This window comes from Pteropus vampyrus, unplaced genomic scaffold (assembly GCF_000151845.1).
Source record: "Pteropus vampyrus isolate Shadow unplaced genomic scaffold, Pvam_2.0 Scaffold135, whole genome shotgun sequence".
Lineage (NCBI taxonomy): Eukaryota > Metazoa > Chordata > Mammalia > Chiroptera > Pteropodidae > Pteropus > Pteropus vampyrus.
Genome location: NW_011888916.1, coordinates 880141 through 898980, shown reverse-complemented (window position 1 = coordinate 898980; position 18840 = coordinate 880141). Strand labels below are relative to the sequence as shown.

At 39.5% G+C, this 18840-nt stretch overlaps 1 protein-coding gene and 1 pseudogene across 1 annotated transcript in view; both read right to left on the bottom strand.

Moving 5' to 3' along the window:
- Positions 1-3156, bottom strand: part of KLF17 (Kruppel like factor 17) — a 10829-nt gene extending 7673 nt beyond the window's left edge. Inside the window, exon 1 of the mRNA XM_011367696.2 lies at positions 3094-3156. Within this exon, the coding sequence (XP_011365998.1) occupies positions 3094-3153 (60 nt within the window). The 5' untranslated portion in view covers positions 3154-3156. The remainder of the gene's footprint in view (positions 1-3093) is intronic.
- Positions 3157-18013: 14857 nt separating this feature from the next.
- On the bottom strand, positions 18014-18132 carry LOC111744490 (annotated as a pseudogene).
- Positions 18133-18840: the final 708 nt, after the last annotated feature.

Below are 18840 nucleotides of genomic sequence, written 5' to 3'. Positions count from 1 at the left end.
AACAAAGAGGGGGGAGGAAGGAGGTAGATGGGGTAAAAGAAGTCAAATATATGGTGACAGAAATCTATGAGCAGTGAACACATTCTACTGTTGAATTGTATATTTGAAACTTACTGGATTTCGTTAACCAATGTCACCATAAAAATAAAAAAGTTCTGGAGATGGATGGTGGTGACAGTTGCCCAGTAATGTAAATGTGCTTAATGCCACCAAACCATACACGTAAACATGATTAGGATAATATTTTTACATTATGTAGATTTTATAATTTTTAAAAATATATTTTAAAAGGGCAGAGAAAGGGTCTCCACTTGCCAAATTTGTGAAAGTTTGAGAACCAAAAAGAATAATGATTGATTTTAATAGATCGAATCTGAAAATTCATGAGCCAAAAATGACAAAGGGTCAGCTCTTATCCTAGCTTCAGACATTGTGAATTGAAGTGAAAGAATTAAGCATTTATTGTCTTTCTGGTAGGAAATTATTTCCAAATCACCAAATAATTCCAGTTGTTTACGAAAAATCCTACTTTACAGAAAAATACAAACTAATAAATGTAGACGGAATGGTGGAATTGAAATATCATTATTTTAAAACCTCTAATAAAATTTTTTTTTTTTTTTTTTTAGAAAAAGTAAGATTTATTGAAAGTACATTTTAGGAGACGGGCTATGCTAAGGAAGGCTGCAACCCTGTGGAATTTGGGAGATGAAGAGATAAGACAGTATGCCCCAAGGGAGGAGCGGGTTTTCAGCAAAGAAAGCTCTAAAACCCCTAATAAAACTTTTGATTGAGGAAAAATATTTGGTTGAAACCAGTAGGGGAAAGATTGGTAAGGAACTGGGACGTTTGAATGCCTCCAAGGTAACATTACATTAATTTCTGACTGCAAGGCTAAAGATAAGTTTGAATAGAGAGATTAATCAGGCTTTTTGCTATCTTAATTCAAGGGTCAAGCCTAGTGTCACCAAATGTGGGGAGCCAGATGAGTCTGTCTCCTGATGTAGTAATGCAAGATGAAGCCCATTGTACCTATGAGGCATTCTTACCAAAAATAAGGAATCCAATTAAGCTTTAAGATATAATTGAGATAATACAAGAGATAGATGATCGAACTAAATTATACCATGAAAAAGCAATTTGATGAATTCAGAAGAAAAAACTTTCTATAAGACAAAAATTAGGATTGTGAAAAAAGAAGTCAGTCAGGAAAAACTATTCTAATTTCAGAGACCCAAGGGACTTAATAACTAACCAGATACATAGTTTGGCCTTAAATTGAATACTAGTTTGGACACAACAGCTCTAAAGAACATTTTAGGGACAACTAGGGGAATTTGAATAAGAATTGCATCTGAGATGATATTTAATGATTATCATTAATTTTGATAGGTTTGGTAACATTTTGACTATGGAGGGAAAAAATTTTAAACCGTAGAAGGGTTGAGATTTTATCTGTTCCATTCACCACTATACGCTCAACAACTAGCATAAAGTAGGCACATAACAGGCCCCAGATAAATGTCTATTGGATGGGTATTTCTGGAGTGCTCAGCCCCTTTCCCTTCCCTCTCAGTAATGGCCCTTTATTTTCCTGATCCTTCACAGGCAAACTTCTTTGGAGGTGTCTAAACACACCTTCACCACTACCTCACCTTATTATTCCCCCAAATTCTCTCTAGACCCTAGAACCAGTTTGCATAAAGGTCAAAGTTCAAAACCTCGTCAGAATCCTTTTTGCTTGACCTCTCAGGAGCTTCTGAGTCTCCTGGCCACAGAATTCTTGAAATGTTTCCTTCCTTTGGCTTTAGGAATGCATTGCAGGAACACATTGACAGCTTGCCTCATTTTTCTCCTTCGCTTCTCCATGGCCCTCCGTCCTCTCCATCTACCCTTTGCAGGTCTCCTAGATGCTATTCTCTGCGCGGTCTTTCTCATGCTAATGATCCGTTTCGGTTTATATGCCAGTTATTCTTAAATCAATAGCTCCGGGGCAGACCTCTCCTGAACCTTCCAGCAGCCTAATACTCAGTCTGTTTGGATAGCCCACGGGCACGTTGGAGTATATCCGAAACTCAGGACCGTCCTTACCCACCCCTCAACCCACCTCCAGGGGAAAAACTAATCTATTAATCCTGTTTCTTCTCATCCTTTGCTCTCTCAGAAAACGTCACCACTATTCCTCACCTAATTGTGCAAGCCAGAAATCTAAGTTGTCCTGGGTGCCTCCCTCGCCACCTACGTCCAGGTAACTACCTGCTTTCGGTCTCTGCTTCCAGAACGTCTCCAGATCTCCATCTCCGCTCTCACCTCTCTAGTTAGGCCGCCATTTTAATTCCCGCTTGGATTATCACAATAGATTTCTAACTATTACCCTTGAATTCTGCTCACATGCACCAAAGCACTCTTAAAAAAAAAAATAATAAATGAAAACCTGGATTGAAAAAAGAAATGCAAATATAATTGCGACTGATCATGGTTCAACTCATCACCACCTAGTCCATGGTCTCATAATCGATCTTTCACTTCCTCCAAAGGCACAGTCTGGTCTCAGAACCTGCAAACTCTTCACTTAGCCAGCCCCAGACCAAATTCGAAGCTGTCTTCACCTCCTAAATCAGATCAAACATCTCTATTTGCTCCCGTGGCCTCTACCTGTACTTCTCTGTCACAATTTGTACACTTTCAATCATTCAGCCCTTTATTATAAAACGGTATACTATCTTATGGTAAACTCACCATTGTATTCCCAGGGTCTGACAAAGGCCTGCCACTTGTTAGGGCTTCAATAAGTACTTAATATTTCCTCCTGCACGCTTCCCTCTGACTTCCTAACTTTCCTTCTCTCTTCTTGAGAGTACTCAAGCCCCTCTCCTGGAAGTTGCCTGGAACCATTTTACCCCCAGGACCCGGCACAGGCGTTAAGGCTCGGAGACTAGTAATTGAATAAACGACACGTGATTTCGATCCTTGATTTCCCATTCCTCCCAACCCCTTCTTTCAACACGTAATGCCCAGACCTCTGCTTCCCTCCTCTCCCCCAGCCGTCATCCCAGTCCTCATGTGCTGCCCTGGGGTTGACGTCTGACCCACCTCGGTGAGCTGATGCTGAGCTGCCTGCCACTGGCCCAGCCCCTCGGCCTCCTGCTCCATCTCAGCCTGGGATCCGCAGCGCCTCGGGACTGTGCGCGGGTCCAGACCGCATCAGAGCAGAACTGAGCCCCGCCACCCCGGCGTCGCAGGTCGGGTGTCGTGGCACCTTCACGCCACAATCACAGCGCTCGGCTTCTACTTCCCGCCGCGCTAGGGTAGGGGGAGGGGGCGGAGCCAATGGCCGCACCCACCGACCCACCCGGGAGCAGCTGCCCCACCCCGCCTGGCTCAGCCTGCCCAGACACCGCAGGGCCACTAACTTGGGACCTCAGACCTCCATCACGTCTTAAGTCTTATATCTGGCCCACTCTACCTCCCCTTCCACCCTTCAATTTGAGCGTCACCCCCAAATGGGGATGAGGTCACTGAGGTTTCAGACTCCCGCCTGAAACAGGGAAGGAGGCTGGAAAGAGTGGCAGGTCTGGGTGTAGGGCGTCTGCAGACAGTGGAGTCTCTACCACCACCCCACCAGGTCAGAGTTTTTGCCATATGCTCCTGGAGGTACCTGGCTCCACCAGGTACCTCTGTCCCTTGTGAGTACAAACCCAAGACTGGGAGTTCCATGGTACAACGTCTTTATTCTACTATACTTATTGAGTACCTATTGCGTCCCAAAGCTTTTTGGAAGTAGGGATGCAATGGCAAACAAGACAACAAACTTGCTGTCAAGGAATTTTCATTCTAAATGGGTGGACAAGAAATGAACATAATAAAGTCAAATATAATTTTAGACAGTGGTGAGTGCTATGGAAGAAACATAATAGAGAAATGCAAGCTGAGAACTAAGAGCTTGAAAGAAGCCAGGCGTAGGAAGATTGGAAGGATCTGAGGCAAGAAAGAGCTTGACTTGCTAGAAGGAAAATAGACAGTTAGGTGACCTCCTGACTGGCAGCAAGGAGGAGAGAAGAATGACATGAGGACAGAGATGAGAGGTCTTGAAGATTATGGATTTTATTCTAAGTGTGACGGGAAGCCACTGAAGGATTTTAAGCAGGAATTTGGTGTGATCTGATTTAAGTTTTTAAAATAATCATTGGGTTCCTTTGAGGATTATGGATTATAGAGGACAAGATGGAAGCAAACACACCAGTTAGAAAGCTAAAGGAGCTCTCCAAGAAAAAGATGTCAGTGGTGGGGTTTGGTGATGGTGATTAGAGAATACTTTTTAATTAAATGAGACGGTTTGGTAATGGATTGGAATGGTAAAAGGCTGGGAGGAAAATAGGCATCAAACATGATTCCTAGATGACTGGCTTGAGCACCTGAGTGATGACTACACCATATGGTGATACAGAAAAATGGGAAGAGGAACGGATTTGGAAACAGCTGAAATAAGAATTCCATTTTAGGCACATTAGTTTTGAAATGGCTATTAAATATGCTCAGGGAGAGGCCAAGACTGTAAATGTAAATTTGGGGTTTGTCAGCATAGACATGGTGGTTATAAATCCATAAGAGTGGATGATATAACCAGGGAGATAGTTAGAGAAAAGGACCGAGGACAGAACCTAGAGAAGGCACACATTTAAGGCACAGCAGGAGCAGTGAGGTCATCCAAAAAGACTCTAGAAATAACAGCCAGAAAAGTAGGGAGAAAGTCAGGAGACTATATTCCCAGAAGCCAGGAGAAGCCTGTATTCAAAAGAGAGGCTATTTGACTGCATCAAACAAATGCTGCTAAGAACCAAGTGAATGCCTATTGGATTTGGCAAGATGAAGGTCGTTGGTGACTTTGACAAAAGCAGTTACAGAGGACGTAAGCCGATTGGAGTGGGGAGAAGAGAACAGGGCTGCTGAGATGCAGACACTGAGACCCTGTCTGTAAACAACTCTTCCAAAGAAGTTTTGCTGTGAATCAGGAAAGAGAAATGAGGTGGTAGCTGGAAGGGGGATTAAGGGAGGCTGATGGGGATCTACCAATAAAGAGAAAGCAATACTGAAGCAGAGAAGGTGCTTAATTATAGGAGCAACATTGATAAGAAAGGACAGAACCCAGGGTACAAACAGACAAGTGGGGCTTTGGGTGAGAGCAGGAACATTTGCTGTATCGTAACAGGTGGGGTAACAAGAGTCTGAAGTATCTTGCTGTCTTCAACTACTAGCATGGGGTAGAACTGAGAGCAGGCCCTTGAGAAATAGTGGCTATGCTTCTATGGCGAATACCTGATCAGTCATCACCTCCTGGGGCCATATCTGACTCCCATTTAATGCCTCTTCCAGTTACCATGCATCTAGTGTTTCTCCCAATATGGCACTAAGAAAATATTTGTGGAATAAATATTTGACAGATAGAGAGCAGATCGTTTTTTAACACCTCGATCCTCTATAGGATAAAATTATTTTCATAATTCAAATTTCATATTTTCAAATGAATATGAAATGAAATAAATAATAATGTCCAGAAAAGAAATGTAGAAGTGAAAATTTTCTTTTACAAAGTTTTGTATGTATATTCATGCCAGTAAAATAAATAAATACATACAATTAATATTATGATACAAAAAAATGAAAAAAAAAGTACAAGTATTTATTTCGGTCAATTTCACATCTACCTGATTGCACTTTGATCCCTTCATTATAGGCTGATGTACCTTATGTAAATGATCCTCTAGTAACTAAAGTGAATTTTAGTTCACAAAGCTGCTAAATTGCATCACTGAAATAACATTATTTTCTTGATTTGTCATTCATTTTAAAACAACTAAGAATTTTAAAGAATAAATTTCCATTTTAAATTCAGTAAAATATGTCATCTATGAACTAAAATTGGCACTTAAGCAAACAAAAATAGTTTGCCTCTCCTTTTGTACTCCGCTTCCCTGTTCTAAATTTTAACACAAAACTCCACCTGGCTACACTGAATGACAGATTGAAATAAGTCATTCTGTCTCTTTGCCTTCATAAGCACTGACTGTAAATCATGATTGTTTTGAAGCTACTGTATAAATATAGGCATAATTAATAGCACAGGATCTGGAGACAGACCAATGCCTAAGGTGAGCTCCAAACAGGCGTGGCTGAGTCTGTGAGTTTTGCATGACCATGTAACCAGGTATTCTCCAAATTAACTTTCATGTAGAATACAATATTTATTAAAGAGGGTCTGTAACAAAAGTATGCTAATGTAAATTCGTACCTATTTTTGTGAGTTTTGTCTTTATTTTTTATGAGATGTAATTAACATAAAACATTATATTAGTGCACTAATATAATGATTAGATATTTGTATATTTTGCGAAACGATCGCTATGGTAAGTTTAGTTAACATCCATCACCACACATAGCTACAGACTCTTTTCTTATGATGAAAACGTTAAGATTTCTCAGCAACTTTCAAATATGTAATACATTATTAGTAACTACAGTCCCCATGCTATAGATTATATCCCAGGACTTAATTATCTTGTAACTGGAAGTTTGTACCTTTTGACCACTTTCACCCATTTCACCTACCCCACCCCCTGCTTCTGACAACCACCAATCTGTTCTCTGTATTTACGAGTTGTGTTTTGTTTTGTTTTAGATTCCACATAAGTGAGATCATACAGTATTTGTCTTTCTCTGTCTGACTTATTTCACTTAGCATGTTGCCCTCAAGATCGATCATACAGTATTTGTCTTTCTCTGTCTGACTTATTTCACTTAGCATGTTGCCCTCAAGATCTACCCATGTTGTCGTTATCTATTATGTATGTATAACATTATATTTATATATATATATATATATATATATATATATATATATATATATATAAAACATTATATATATCATTATTCATCCATCAATAAACACTTAAATTGCTTCCAGATCTTGGCTATTGTAAATAATGCAGCAAGTGAACATGGAGGCATATATGTTTTCAAGTTAGTGTTTTCTTTTCCTTCAGATAAATATCCAGAATCATATGGTAGTTCTATTTTTTTTTTTTTTTTTTTTTTTGAGGAATCTCCATACTGTTTCTGTAGTGGTTGTACCAATTTATATTCCCACCAACAGTGCAGATGGATTCCCTTTTCTCCATATCCTCACCAACACTTGTCATTTCTTGTTTTTTTGATGGTAGCCATTTTAACAGATATAAGGTGATATCTCAGTGTGGTCTTGATTTGCCTTTCCCTGATGATTAGTAATGTTGAGCATCTTTTTATATAACTGTTGGCCATCTGTGTTCTTTGGGAAAATGTCTATTCAGATCCTCTGCTCATTTTTTAATCAGATTTTTTTTTTTTTTTTTTGGCTATTGAGTTGTGAAATCTGGAGTTGGGGTCTGGGTTTAAGTCCCAGTGTTGGCTCTGGTTCTGAGATTATGGGATCTGTGATTTAATCTTCCTGATTCATACTTGCTTTATTAGCAACTAGCACCGGAGAGGATTAGCTTTGTGATTTATGAATGATCCATTCAGTTCATCTGTGAATAACTCATTTATTCCATCAAACTCCCCAGGGCAAGGCTGGACAAGACAGAGCCAGCCCCCTCTTCAGCTTTTTAATCTACAGCCTATTTTTATTGTGAACATCTGAACACCAGGGGCTTGTGGGAAAGAGGGCTTTCTCTGGGTCTCTGCCTTCTGCAGCAACCTAAAACTACACCCCATCATTGGCTGACTGTCGTAGAGAAACATGCCCTGGGCCTGGGAATGGCTCAGGGACAGATATGTCACCCTGTCTTCCCTGTCACCCCCAAGAACCCAGGTCATTCTGGAATCTAGTCCTGGGTCAGTGAACTATCCACACACCCCCTGCCCCATTCCCAAGGAAGGACGGGGTCATGAGAACCTTCAATCTGAAGCCAGTCAGAAGCACAGGTAACAACCTGGATGTCTTATAGGATTGAACTCTTAACCTGTGTAATCTGATGCTGTCTTCAGGTAGATAGTGTCAGAATTGAGTTGCATTGCAGGACACCAGTAAAATAAATACATACAATTAGTATTATGGTACAATAAAATTTTTAAAAGTACAACTACTTATTTCAGTCATTTTCACATCTACTTGCTGGTATCTGAGAATTGCTTGTTAGTATGGGGAAGCCTCCCCTACACACGATTTGGAGTTGGGTCCAGGAACATAAGAGTTTGATAAAGTGTTGGAAAATGATAGATGGTTCTTAAAGTCTTACCTCCCCATTCTTTGCTGAAGCAGAACCTAGTTCCTTTAGTAGAAGTTATAATAAAGGTGACCAAGGCTGTCTAGCAAGAGTGCTAGAGGACTGTACTATGTATTGGAATGTTCACTTCAGTTATTCTCTTCATGAGAAAACAAAAGCAAATTTTAAAAATCTAATAATCTAAAATGCATGTTTGTGTTATACTCTCCACAATGGTAAAATCAAGGGAAAAAAACACTTTGTTTTTAAGGAAAAATTTCAGATCGGTCTGACTTGTCCAAGGATTAAAACTTGCTTGATTACATAAACTTGGGTTTTGTATAAAATTGCTTCTGAGCTAGCAGTTGTGCTGCCTGGAAAATTACTGCTTGGCTATCGCCCATGGGAACACAGGCTATCGCCCATGGGAACACAGGCTATCACCCATGGGAACATAGGCTATCACCCATGGGGACATAACATTCTAACAATAAGCTTTCTGCTTCTGTACCCCCTGCTTGCACAACCGACCTGTGGGTTGACAGTTAGTAAAAAGAAGAAAAATAGACTTTGTTCAAACAGAATGAAGAATGGGGTTTAGGGCTTAAAAACCCTGTACCTCTACATTTCCGGGCTGCTTAATTTGGGGTCTGCATAACCCTGGCAGACCCACCTAACTGAATAAAGAGTGTGTTTCCTATAACTCACTGATTTCTGGTGGTCCGTGTGTCTATCGCGGGCTGGCGGCTACAACACAGTTACTATGAGAAAGGGTTTGTTTTTGCTTTGCCTTGTTTTGTTTAACCCACTTAAAGTGTTAGAAGTTCAGCTTCTTTGTTTCTTAGGAGTTCAAGCAATATTGGATTTATGTAAGCTCTTATTAGTCTTTTTAAACCAATCAGAACAAGTCTTTAATTTGAGCCTTTATAATCTAATTTATTTATACCCGTAGGAGATGGGAAAATATTCCACGCCTGCACAATGAGATTTAAGGCTTTTCTCATTTACAGGATTATGGAGTTTGCAGCTTCAGTTTTACAACTTCAGCCATTAGTTGGCGTGGATGCAGAACCAGAAAAATTCACCAGTCCAGATCTCCAAAGGTTCTTCTTTCTTTTGGGCACAAAATATTTTACGTGATTTGGTCTTACAAATCAACAATCAGACAAACAAAAAGAACGAACAAACCTGATTATCTGTCACCTCTCACCCTACAGGGAGACCACCCAGCAGAGATCACCAATGGTCAAACCATAAAACCAGGTTCCTGACCATTGCTGCTCCCTGTGAAGAAAACTCGTCACCCTGCACAAATTAGGCTCTTGTACATACAGATTGCCTTCAGCAATGCAGTCCTGCCTGGCCCAGTGGTCTGATACCTTCTTGTAAAGGGCCGTTTTCTACCTTTGAGTAGGGCAAAACCCATTTGTATAGTGCATAAAGAAATGAGGACTTTTTGGACTTTATGAAATGGACTCTCTGGAGCCATGACAGTAATGTCAGCTGAGACAGAATGGGAATGCCCTTAGGGTGTGACTGGAACACTTGAAACCACAGAAACATCAGCCACAAGTACCCTGGAGAAGCCCCCACCTGCAGGGGCTGATAAGCATAAGGATCTCACCTTGAAAGGACCACATAAGCTGAACACCTTAGACAGGTGATATTCAAGCCTAACCTGAGAGCATCGCGAATGAGTACACTGAGCCAAAGTATCTGACCTTCCGCCCCCCACGTCCTAGCCCACTGGCTTGGGACCATTGCCGCCAGTCAACAGAGCTCACCTTGGAGACACTAAGGATTTTCATCCCTACTCTCTGTTGCGTAAGACTGTACTTTCCTTCTCTGTGCGTTGTGTGTTAACCTGCGTGGCTACCTGATTGGTTTGTCTAAGAAAGTTCCACTCAATAAGCCTGGCATTGTGGAAAGACACAAACGCATTCAGTACTTCAGTAGCCGCTTTCCTTGCTTGTGACACCAGTTCTTCCCCGCTATGTCTTTTTCTCTGTTTTCTTTACTTTTAAACAGAACACTTCTCCCCCACCAAGCAATTCTCTAACACCAGCTGGGTGTCCTATAATTTAACTCAATTCTGACCTCTGGACAGGATCAGATTCTACAGATTGAGGTTTTAGCCTTCAAGACTGACCCTTCCCCCACCCCACCTCCACCCGCCCCACACATCCCTGCCTCAGACTCCTAATAGCAAGCCCAGATTGTCACCTGTGCTTCTGACTAACTGGCTACAGATGGAAGGTTCTAATATCTCCTCCTTGGATTTGATTAATTTGCTAGAGCAGCTTTCAAAAACTCAGGGAAATATTTTACTTATTAGATCACCAGTTTATTATAAAAGGACATAACTCAGGAATAGCCAGATAGAAGAGATGTATAGGACGAGGTATGGGGAAAAGGGACGAAGATTCCATACTCTCCAGGTGCACCCCTCTCCCTGAATTTCCACATGTTCACCAGCCTGGAAGCTCTCTGAACCCTGTCTCTTTTGGTTTTTATGGAGACTTCATTACATAGGCATGATTGATTAAATCACTGGCCATTGGTGATTGATTGAACTTCCAGCCCCTCTTCCCTCCCCAGAGGTCAGGGAGATGGAACTGAAATTTTCAACCCTCTAATCACATGGTTGGTTCTCTTGGCAACCAGGCCCCTTCCTTAAGTGGGATCCAAAAGTCACCTCATTAACACAACAAAAGACACATTTATGCTCTCATCGTATAGGAAATTCCAAGGGTTTTAGGAGATCTGTGCCAGAAACCTGGATGAAGACCAAATAAATATCTTTTACTAAAAAAATAAAATCACAATATCACAGTAGGGAACTGGCAGGATATCTTAAGCTCGATCGTCTTCCCTGGTGGCCACTGGCCAACAGGCAACTCCAAATCATAGATGTACGGGCTGCTCGATGGTAGCAACCTCTTGTTACCCTGCCCTGTCTCTCCAATTTCCTTTCCTCTTGCTCAACCAGTCACAGAAAGCAGAGCAAGTCCTTTCTCGTCCAGTGTGGACATAACATGCCAGTTGGCATAACATTACTTCCAACATCTCTACAAGTGATTCTCTTAGGCCACCAACTCTTGGGGACGGGTATGAAATATTTTCCTCCTCCCTCATATGAGGGGGAAAGAAAAGCCATGGCTCCTCTCCTGAGGCCAAAGACGTCTGTCTTTCTTTCTCTGCTTCTTTTTCTCCTGTTTACATGAAGCTGGGGCAGATTGGGGATGATGGTTAGGGATAGCAGAGCTAGTGGCTTACCTCTAAAGTCCCCAAATCCTTGTAGCCTGAGGCAGTCTCCCAGCTCTCATTAAAGGCACTTCTTCCAGCCCTTGCTACACTTCTTGAAGGGGATTCTGGCTCCAGACTTTACAGAGTAATACTTCCAAGGAAGGTGGTGGTCCACGCGTGGATGTGCCCGGGGCTTGCTAGAACTCTTGGGCAATGAGCAGGTATGGGCTTCCTTTGTCCAAACCCACATTTTTCCATTGGCCAGTCCCCACGCTAATACCACACTGTCTTAAATACAATAGATTTGTGAAAAATATGCCCCCGGCAGTATAGGCCCTACTGCCTTGTTTTTCTCATGAGTAATTGGTAATTCTTAGCCCTTTACATTTCCACAAATATTTTACAATATTCTTGTCATATTGGAATTTTCTTTGGGATTACATAGAATCTATAAATCCATTTGGAGAAACTTGACACATTTAAAATATTGACTCTTCCAATCCATTAACATATCTTTTCATCTATTTATATCTTCTGCAATGTCTTTCATTAGAGTTTTATAATTTTCTCTGAAGAGGTCTTGTACATATTTTGGTAGACTTATTCCTAGGACTTAATTTTTTTAATGCTGTTTTGAATTTTTTAATTTTAATTTTGGTTTCTTACAATAATGTAGAAATACAATTGATTTTTTTAAATGTTAAGTTTATACCTAGTAGCTGTGTTAAATTATGGTTATTTATCTTTAGATTACAGGCATACCTCATTTTTTTTTAGCACTGGACTTTATTGTACTTCTCAGATATTGCATTTTTTACAATAAGACACCCTGCTGGCAAAAAGATAATGATTCACTGAAAGCTCAGATGATAGCACTTTTTAGAAATAAAGAATTTTTTAAATTAAAATATGTACTTGTTTTTTTAGACATAATGCTATTGCACATTTAAACCACAGTATAGTGTAAACATAACTTTTATGTGTATTGGAAAACCAAAAAATTCATGCGACTTGCTTTATTACAGTGGTCTGGAACTGAACAAGTAATATATCTGAGGTATGCCTGTAATCAGAATTTTTAAAAACATATAATCATAGTGTCTGTGAATAATGCCTGTTTTTTCTTCCTTTACAGTCTTCTACTTTTTATTAATTTTTTTCCATTTTATAAATCATAGCCTATGTCCTCAAAGACAACATTGAATAGCAGTGACAATTGCAGATATCCATGTCTTATTCCAATCTCAAAAGGAAAATCCAGTTTTTGAGCATAGGGAGCAATCTTAGCTTTTCTTTATTGATTGGCATTTTGTAAAACAATGGTTGTTAATAATTTCTAGAAACTATCATAGCTTTTTTCTCCTCTCATTGAAAAAAAATCGCAAGTGCTTATTGTTTCTTTAGCTTAAGTTAACAGATTTTCTTAAAGTATTTGGCTGCTTAGGTTGAATTAGCAGAAATCTTGACCTCTCATTCTTTTATCCAGCAACCACATCCAGTAACTATTATGGAGCCACTGAAATAGCCTGAATCTCACCAGCTCCTTAAACAAGTTTATCTCAAAGGCTTTGAGTCTGTGAAGGGATAAACAAAATGTGGCATATACATACAAAGGACTAATATTCAGCCTTAATAAGGAAGGAAAGAGGGTGGGGGAATAGTATGAAAGTGGTTAAAAGATACAGACTTCTTCTTATAAGATAAATGAGTACGGATAACTAAGATAAAAATGTACAATATCATGGCTATAGTTAACACTGCTGTATGGTTAATTTGAAAGCTGTTGAGAGAGTAGATCCCAAAAGTTCTCATCACAAGGGAAAAAAATTTTTTGTGTGAGTATATAAGGTGATGAATGTTAACTAAACTTATTGTGGTAATCATCTCACAGTATATATATGTCATTCTGTACATCTGAAACTTATACAGGGCTGTATGTCAATTATATCTCAAAGGAACTGAAAAAAATAAATTTAATTTAAAAAAGAAAGAAAGTCTGATACATGCTATAACATGCACAAACCTTGAGGACATTACACTAAACAAAATAAGCCAGTCACAAAAAGACAAAACTATAAGATATCATTTCAATGAAGAATCTAAAGTAGTCAAATTCATAGAGATAGAAAGTAGACAGAAGCAGGGGCTGGGGAAGGGAGAAATAGGGAGTCGATGTTTAGTAAGTACAGCGTTTCAGTTTTGCAAGATGAAAAAGTTCCGGAGATTGGTTACAGAACAGTGTGAATATACTTAACACTACTGAACTGTACACTTAAAAACAGTTAAAATGTGTTAAAAAACAACAGGCCCAAAATGGAGTCACTTTTGCTAAGCCCACCAAAGCTTAATATTTAACTTAAATGCAGTTTCAGCCTCTCGCAGGAATGGAATTTTAAGCCAGTCAGTCTGCAAATAATCCACTCTTTTAACTTCCTTGTCCTACCCTCTTTCTGCCTATGAAAACCTCCCATTTTGTACAACCCTTCAGAGCACCTTTCTGTTGACTAGATGGGATGCTATCTGATTCATGAGTCATCGAATAAAGCCAATTAAATCTTTAAATTTACTTGGTCAAATTTTTGTTCTTTAGCAGATGGTAAATTTTATGGTGTGTTTTACCACAAATAAAAATAAAAACAAAAACTTTAGAGTCTATAGCTATATCAATGTATCTGGCTGTTGGTTAACAAATCAGGTGTTCGGGTTTCTGTTTTTGTTTTTTTCTTTTGTGGCATCGTCTGTATTTTCTTAAACACACTAATCAATTTTTAAAGAATGACAGCTGCACTTACAATACAACAGCACTTAGCAATATAACAGCTAAGCAGTATAATAGCACAGAAAAATCCTTTAGTGGTGGGAGTTTCACTACCAAAGATGAGGATTTGAGCTCTGAGCTGAGTGCAAACTTTATCTGATTCTTTGGGGGTGGTCGGAGCTGTGTTTCTCTAAGGGATGAATAGGGAGCTCATGATCCATTTTCAAAATCTTTTCCTGCTCATACCCACTTTCCGAACAACTGTCTCAGCCTGGACAGCTCCTTTCATTGTATTTGGGGTGACATCCTTATGGCCCGGAGTGGTCACTAATGTAATAATTTGCTTTCCTACTTTGTCATCCCAATAGCTATTACTACTTCCTTCTCCCTGTCTTTGCTAGTGTCATCTGAGACGGCATACATGAATAAAGATTTGCCAGCCTCTTTAGACTGCTGTTTATACCTATGCACAGTCTTTTTGTTTAAATTACCCAGAAGAAGAAAATGGCCCATCATGGACCAGACCCATGACCACCAGGCTGAGCAGCTGATAATCCTCTTACACTTTCTCCAGTTCTGCAGTAACAAACAACTCCTAGATCTTAGTGGTTTGGAACAACAGAATCTATTCTCGCTCATGTTAAATTTTTGGCTGCAGTATTCAGTTCTTTCATTCTGGAACCTAGATAAATAAAGCAGCCTTTATCTAGGACATCCTACTCATGTTGCAGAAGAATCAATGGTGGAAACACACAATGGCTGCTAAAGCTTCTGCTCACAAATGACGTGTCACTTTTACTCACATTTTATTGGCTAAAGCAAATCTCTTGACAACATGGATGGACCTAGAGGGTATTATGCTAAGTGAAATAAGTCAAACAGAGAAAGACAAAATACCATATGATTTCACTTATATGTGGAATTAAAGAACAAAATAAACAAAACAGAAACAGACTCATAGATACAGAGAAAGAATTGATAGACGCCAGATGGGAGGGCAGTTAGAGGGCTGGATGAAAAGGGTAAAGGGATTGAGAAGTATAAATTGGTAGTTGCAAAATAGTCACATAAATGTAAAATACAGCATAGGAAATACAGACAATAATATCATAATAATTATGTGCGGTGCCTGATGGGTATTAGACTTATTGTGGGGATCACTTTGTGAATTATATAAATGTCTAACCACTGTGCTGTATACCTGACACTAATATAAAGTAATATAGAATGTCAACTGTAATTGAAAAATTAAAAACATTCAAAAATAAATAATCCATTCAAAAATGATAATAATAATAAATAAATGAAGCAAGTCTTTGACCAAGCTAGATGCCCCTAAAGAGTAGAAGTATAATTCTCTCATAGGATGGGGCAACAAACAATTAAGAGCAATGATATAGCGTACTAATGTTGCGTTTAAGACTTTTGTATCTATGTTTATGGGTGAGATTGGTCTATAATTTTCCTTTCTCCAAGTTTCCTTGTCAGGTTTTGATATCAAGGTTATGTTGACCTCATAAAATGACATGAAGGGTGTTCCCTCTTCATTAGTTCTTCGGAAACATTTGTATAAGATTGGAATTCCGTCTTCCTTAGATATTCCGTAGAACCCACTAGCGGCAGTCAAGCTGTCATCCTGCTTCTGTATGGTAGGCTCAGCAGCTGCACTGGTCGAGGCTTCTTCCTTATAGCTGCTCTTTCACTTCCTGTGATAACACTTCCTAAAAACAAACAATAACATTCTCTCTAACATCCAGTAAATCGGATACAAAATATCGCTTCTCTGGTATATGACCCTTAATAATTTCCCCTGTTAAATCCAGCTTGTGTTATTTCCAATTCCTACAAAGAGAAAGCTCATGATAGCTTTACAGATATTACCAAACTAACAGTATTTTATGTTAACCCTTCCCAAAATACAGATCTAGGTAGGTCAGTGAGATTCTCAAGGAAAGTTCCATTTGGGAAGCTTTGGTTTCAGCAGGAGGGTGCGAAGCGAAGAGGTTCCCTTTGTCTTTCATGCATGGTGCACAAGGGGTCAAACTTGTTGCCCTCGGTCCAGTTTATTCCTTTGCTGCTTGCAAATTTGTTATGGTTTATATTTATTCCTTTTTCCACCTGAAGTGATGCATAATTGTAGACATTGTAGAAAAATGGGAATTTTTCACTTCTGGAGGAGGAAGAATTTCTAATGGTCCTCATACTCTGTTACATGCCTTACCCTTTGCTGCAGCTATCCAAAAGGAGTGTATTATTCTTCCAAAATCTTATACTGACTTTCTACATGGAAATGCTCTAGCTCTTCGCCAGCATAGCCCAGGAGCTTGTTAGAAATGCAGAATCCTTGGCCTCTCTCAGACCTACAAAACCAGAATCTGCATTTTAGCCAACATCCTCAGGTGACCTGTGGGCACACTAAAGTTTAAGAAGCACTCCTCTAGCTAATGCCATGGCAGAAGCAGTGGCCACTTATCTTTCCCATATCACACTACTTCTTTTGTCCTCCCCATCAGCACATTTTTTCTGGGAATCCTGTCTGCCAAATTCAGGAGAGGACAATAAGAGACTAGTGTCATGCAGCAATTCTCCATGCGTGGTTCAGGGACCCCTATGTGTCCCCTAAACCCTTCGGGTAGCTGCAAAATCAAAAGTATTTTTATTATAATACAAAGATGTTATTTGCCTTTTTCACTCTCATTCTCACAAGTATGTAGAGTTCTCTAGAAGCTACACGATGTGATACTGCAACAGATTGAATGCAGATATAAAGATATGAGACTTTAGCTGTCTCACCTTAAGCCGAATAGTAAAGAGATTTGCAAAAACGTAAAATAATGACAATCTTCTCATGAAATATTTTTTGAAAAATATAGTTGTTTTTATTCAAAATATTAGTTATGTTAACATGCAGTTGCTTTTAATTTTTAAAATATTTTTAAATTCTCAGTTTTAATATCCAATATAGTAAATATTGATCGATGTAATCCACAAATACGAAAGGTGTTTAGGGTGAACACCTTATGTAATCCACATAATACGAAAGGTGTTTAGGGTGAACTCTCAAATTTTAAGAGTTCAGCAAAGTCTGAAACCCAAAAGTTTAAGAATTGCTGCTTTAATGGATGCGTGTGTGTGTGTGTGTGTGTGTGTGTTAGCGCGCAGTGAGTTGTGTATCCTGCAGTTTTTTTGGTTGTTTTGTGTTGCGTGGCCCTACATTTTTCTCTTTTGAATATTTTTCTCTTCACCATTTCATCAACGAAGGGTGCCTCTCCCTTCCTTTTTTTCTTTTTTTTTTTGCCTTCTATTCCCCCAGATGCATTCCTTTTCTGAGATTGCCTCCCTAGGCCCGTAACGCCTTTTTACATCTCTTCCCCCGTGATCAGTGCTCTGATCTACCAGGATTCTCTTTCAGTATTTTTTCACTTAGCAGTGATTTTTGATCAGTCTTTGACCTGCTGTTAGCTGCTCCCTCTTATCTTCTACAGTTTTTCCAGGGCTGGCGGGACTCTCTACACACATCTGCAGTAGGATCATGAAAGATCTCATTGGGATTTGATGTTTACTTTTCTGCTTACAGATAATTTGAAGTTTGGGCATTTTCTGTTATCTAGTTATGCTGAAAGTGTAGGGTTTTTTATTTATTTTTCTTATTCTATATCAGGAGTCAGCAAACTTTTTTTTTTTTTTTTAAGTGAGGCAACCCTTGGTTGACCTCACAGATTGCAAGGAACTTGTCAGTTTACAATCCCATATTTTATTTATTTTTTTATGCCTACAGCTTCTGGTCTTCCTAGGTGGTCTCCCATCCAAGTACTAACCAGGCCCGGCCCTGCTTAGCTTCCAAGATTAGAAGGGGCCGGGCTTGTCCAGGGTAGCATGGCTGTAGACGCAAATTTTTTCTCAAAGGGCCAAATAGTAAATGTTTTAGGCTTTTGAGCTGTACTATCTCTGTTGCAACTACTTAACCCTGCCATTGTAGCATGAAAGCGCCATAAAGACAATGCTTAGACTCATGGATATAGCTGTGTTCCAATAAACCTTTATTTGCAAAGACAGTTGTGAATTCCATAATTTGCTGATCCCTCTTTTATATTGTTATTTGAAATGTGAAGAGATTCAAATTTAGGTAGCCACTATTATCCTTGGCAACCCACATTAATTTGTAGGGGTAATTTATATATGCCAAAATAAAATACAAGTCTCTATATTGTAGACACAGCAAGGCACCCCCCACATGCCCCTTTAGGAAGAACTTGTTTCCCAGCTGCAGGGACTGCATTAGGCAGACAGCCTCCAGCTGTGAGACTATTTCAGGATCCGCAGAGAGCTGCCTGCCCAAAGTCATACATTTGCCAACACCAAGAAGGGCTGCGGGACCTAAAGGCCCAGCTATTTTCACCTAACATCGAACACTTCAATGTGCAATACTTGCTCCAGAGCACCCCGCAGGGTTAGTTGAGGATTTGTAGGACCTGCATTATAGTTCAAGTTCCTCTGCCCCGTCTTGCTTCATCCCCCTTCCTTTCATAAGTGTTGATCCCTAGTAAACTTCTTGCACCTCAAATTCCATCTCTGCATCTGCTTTTAGAAAATCCA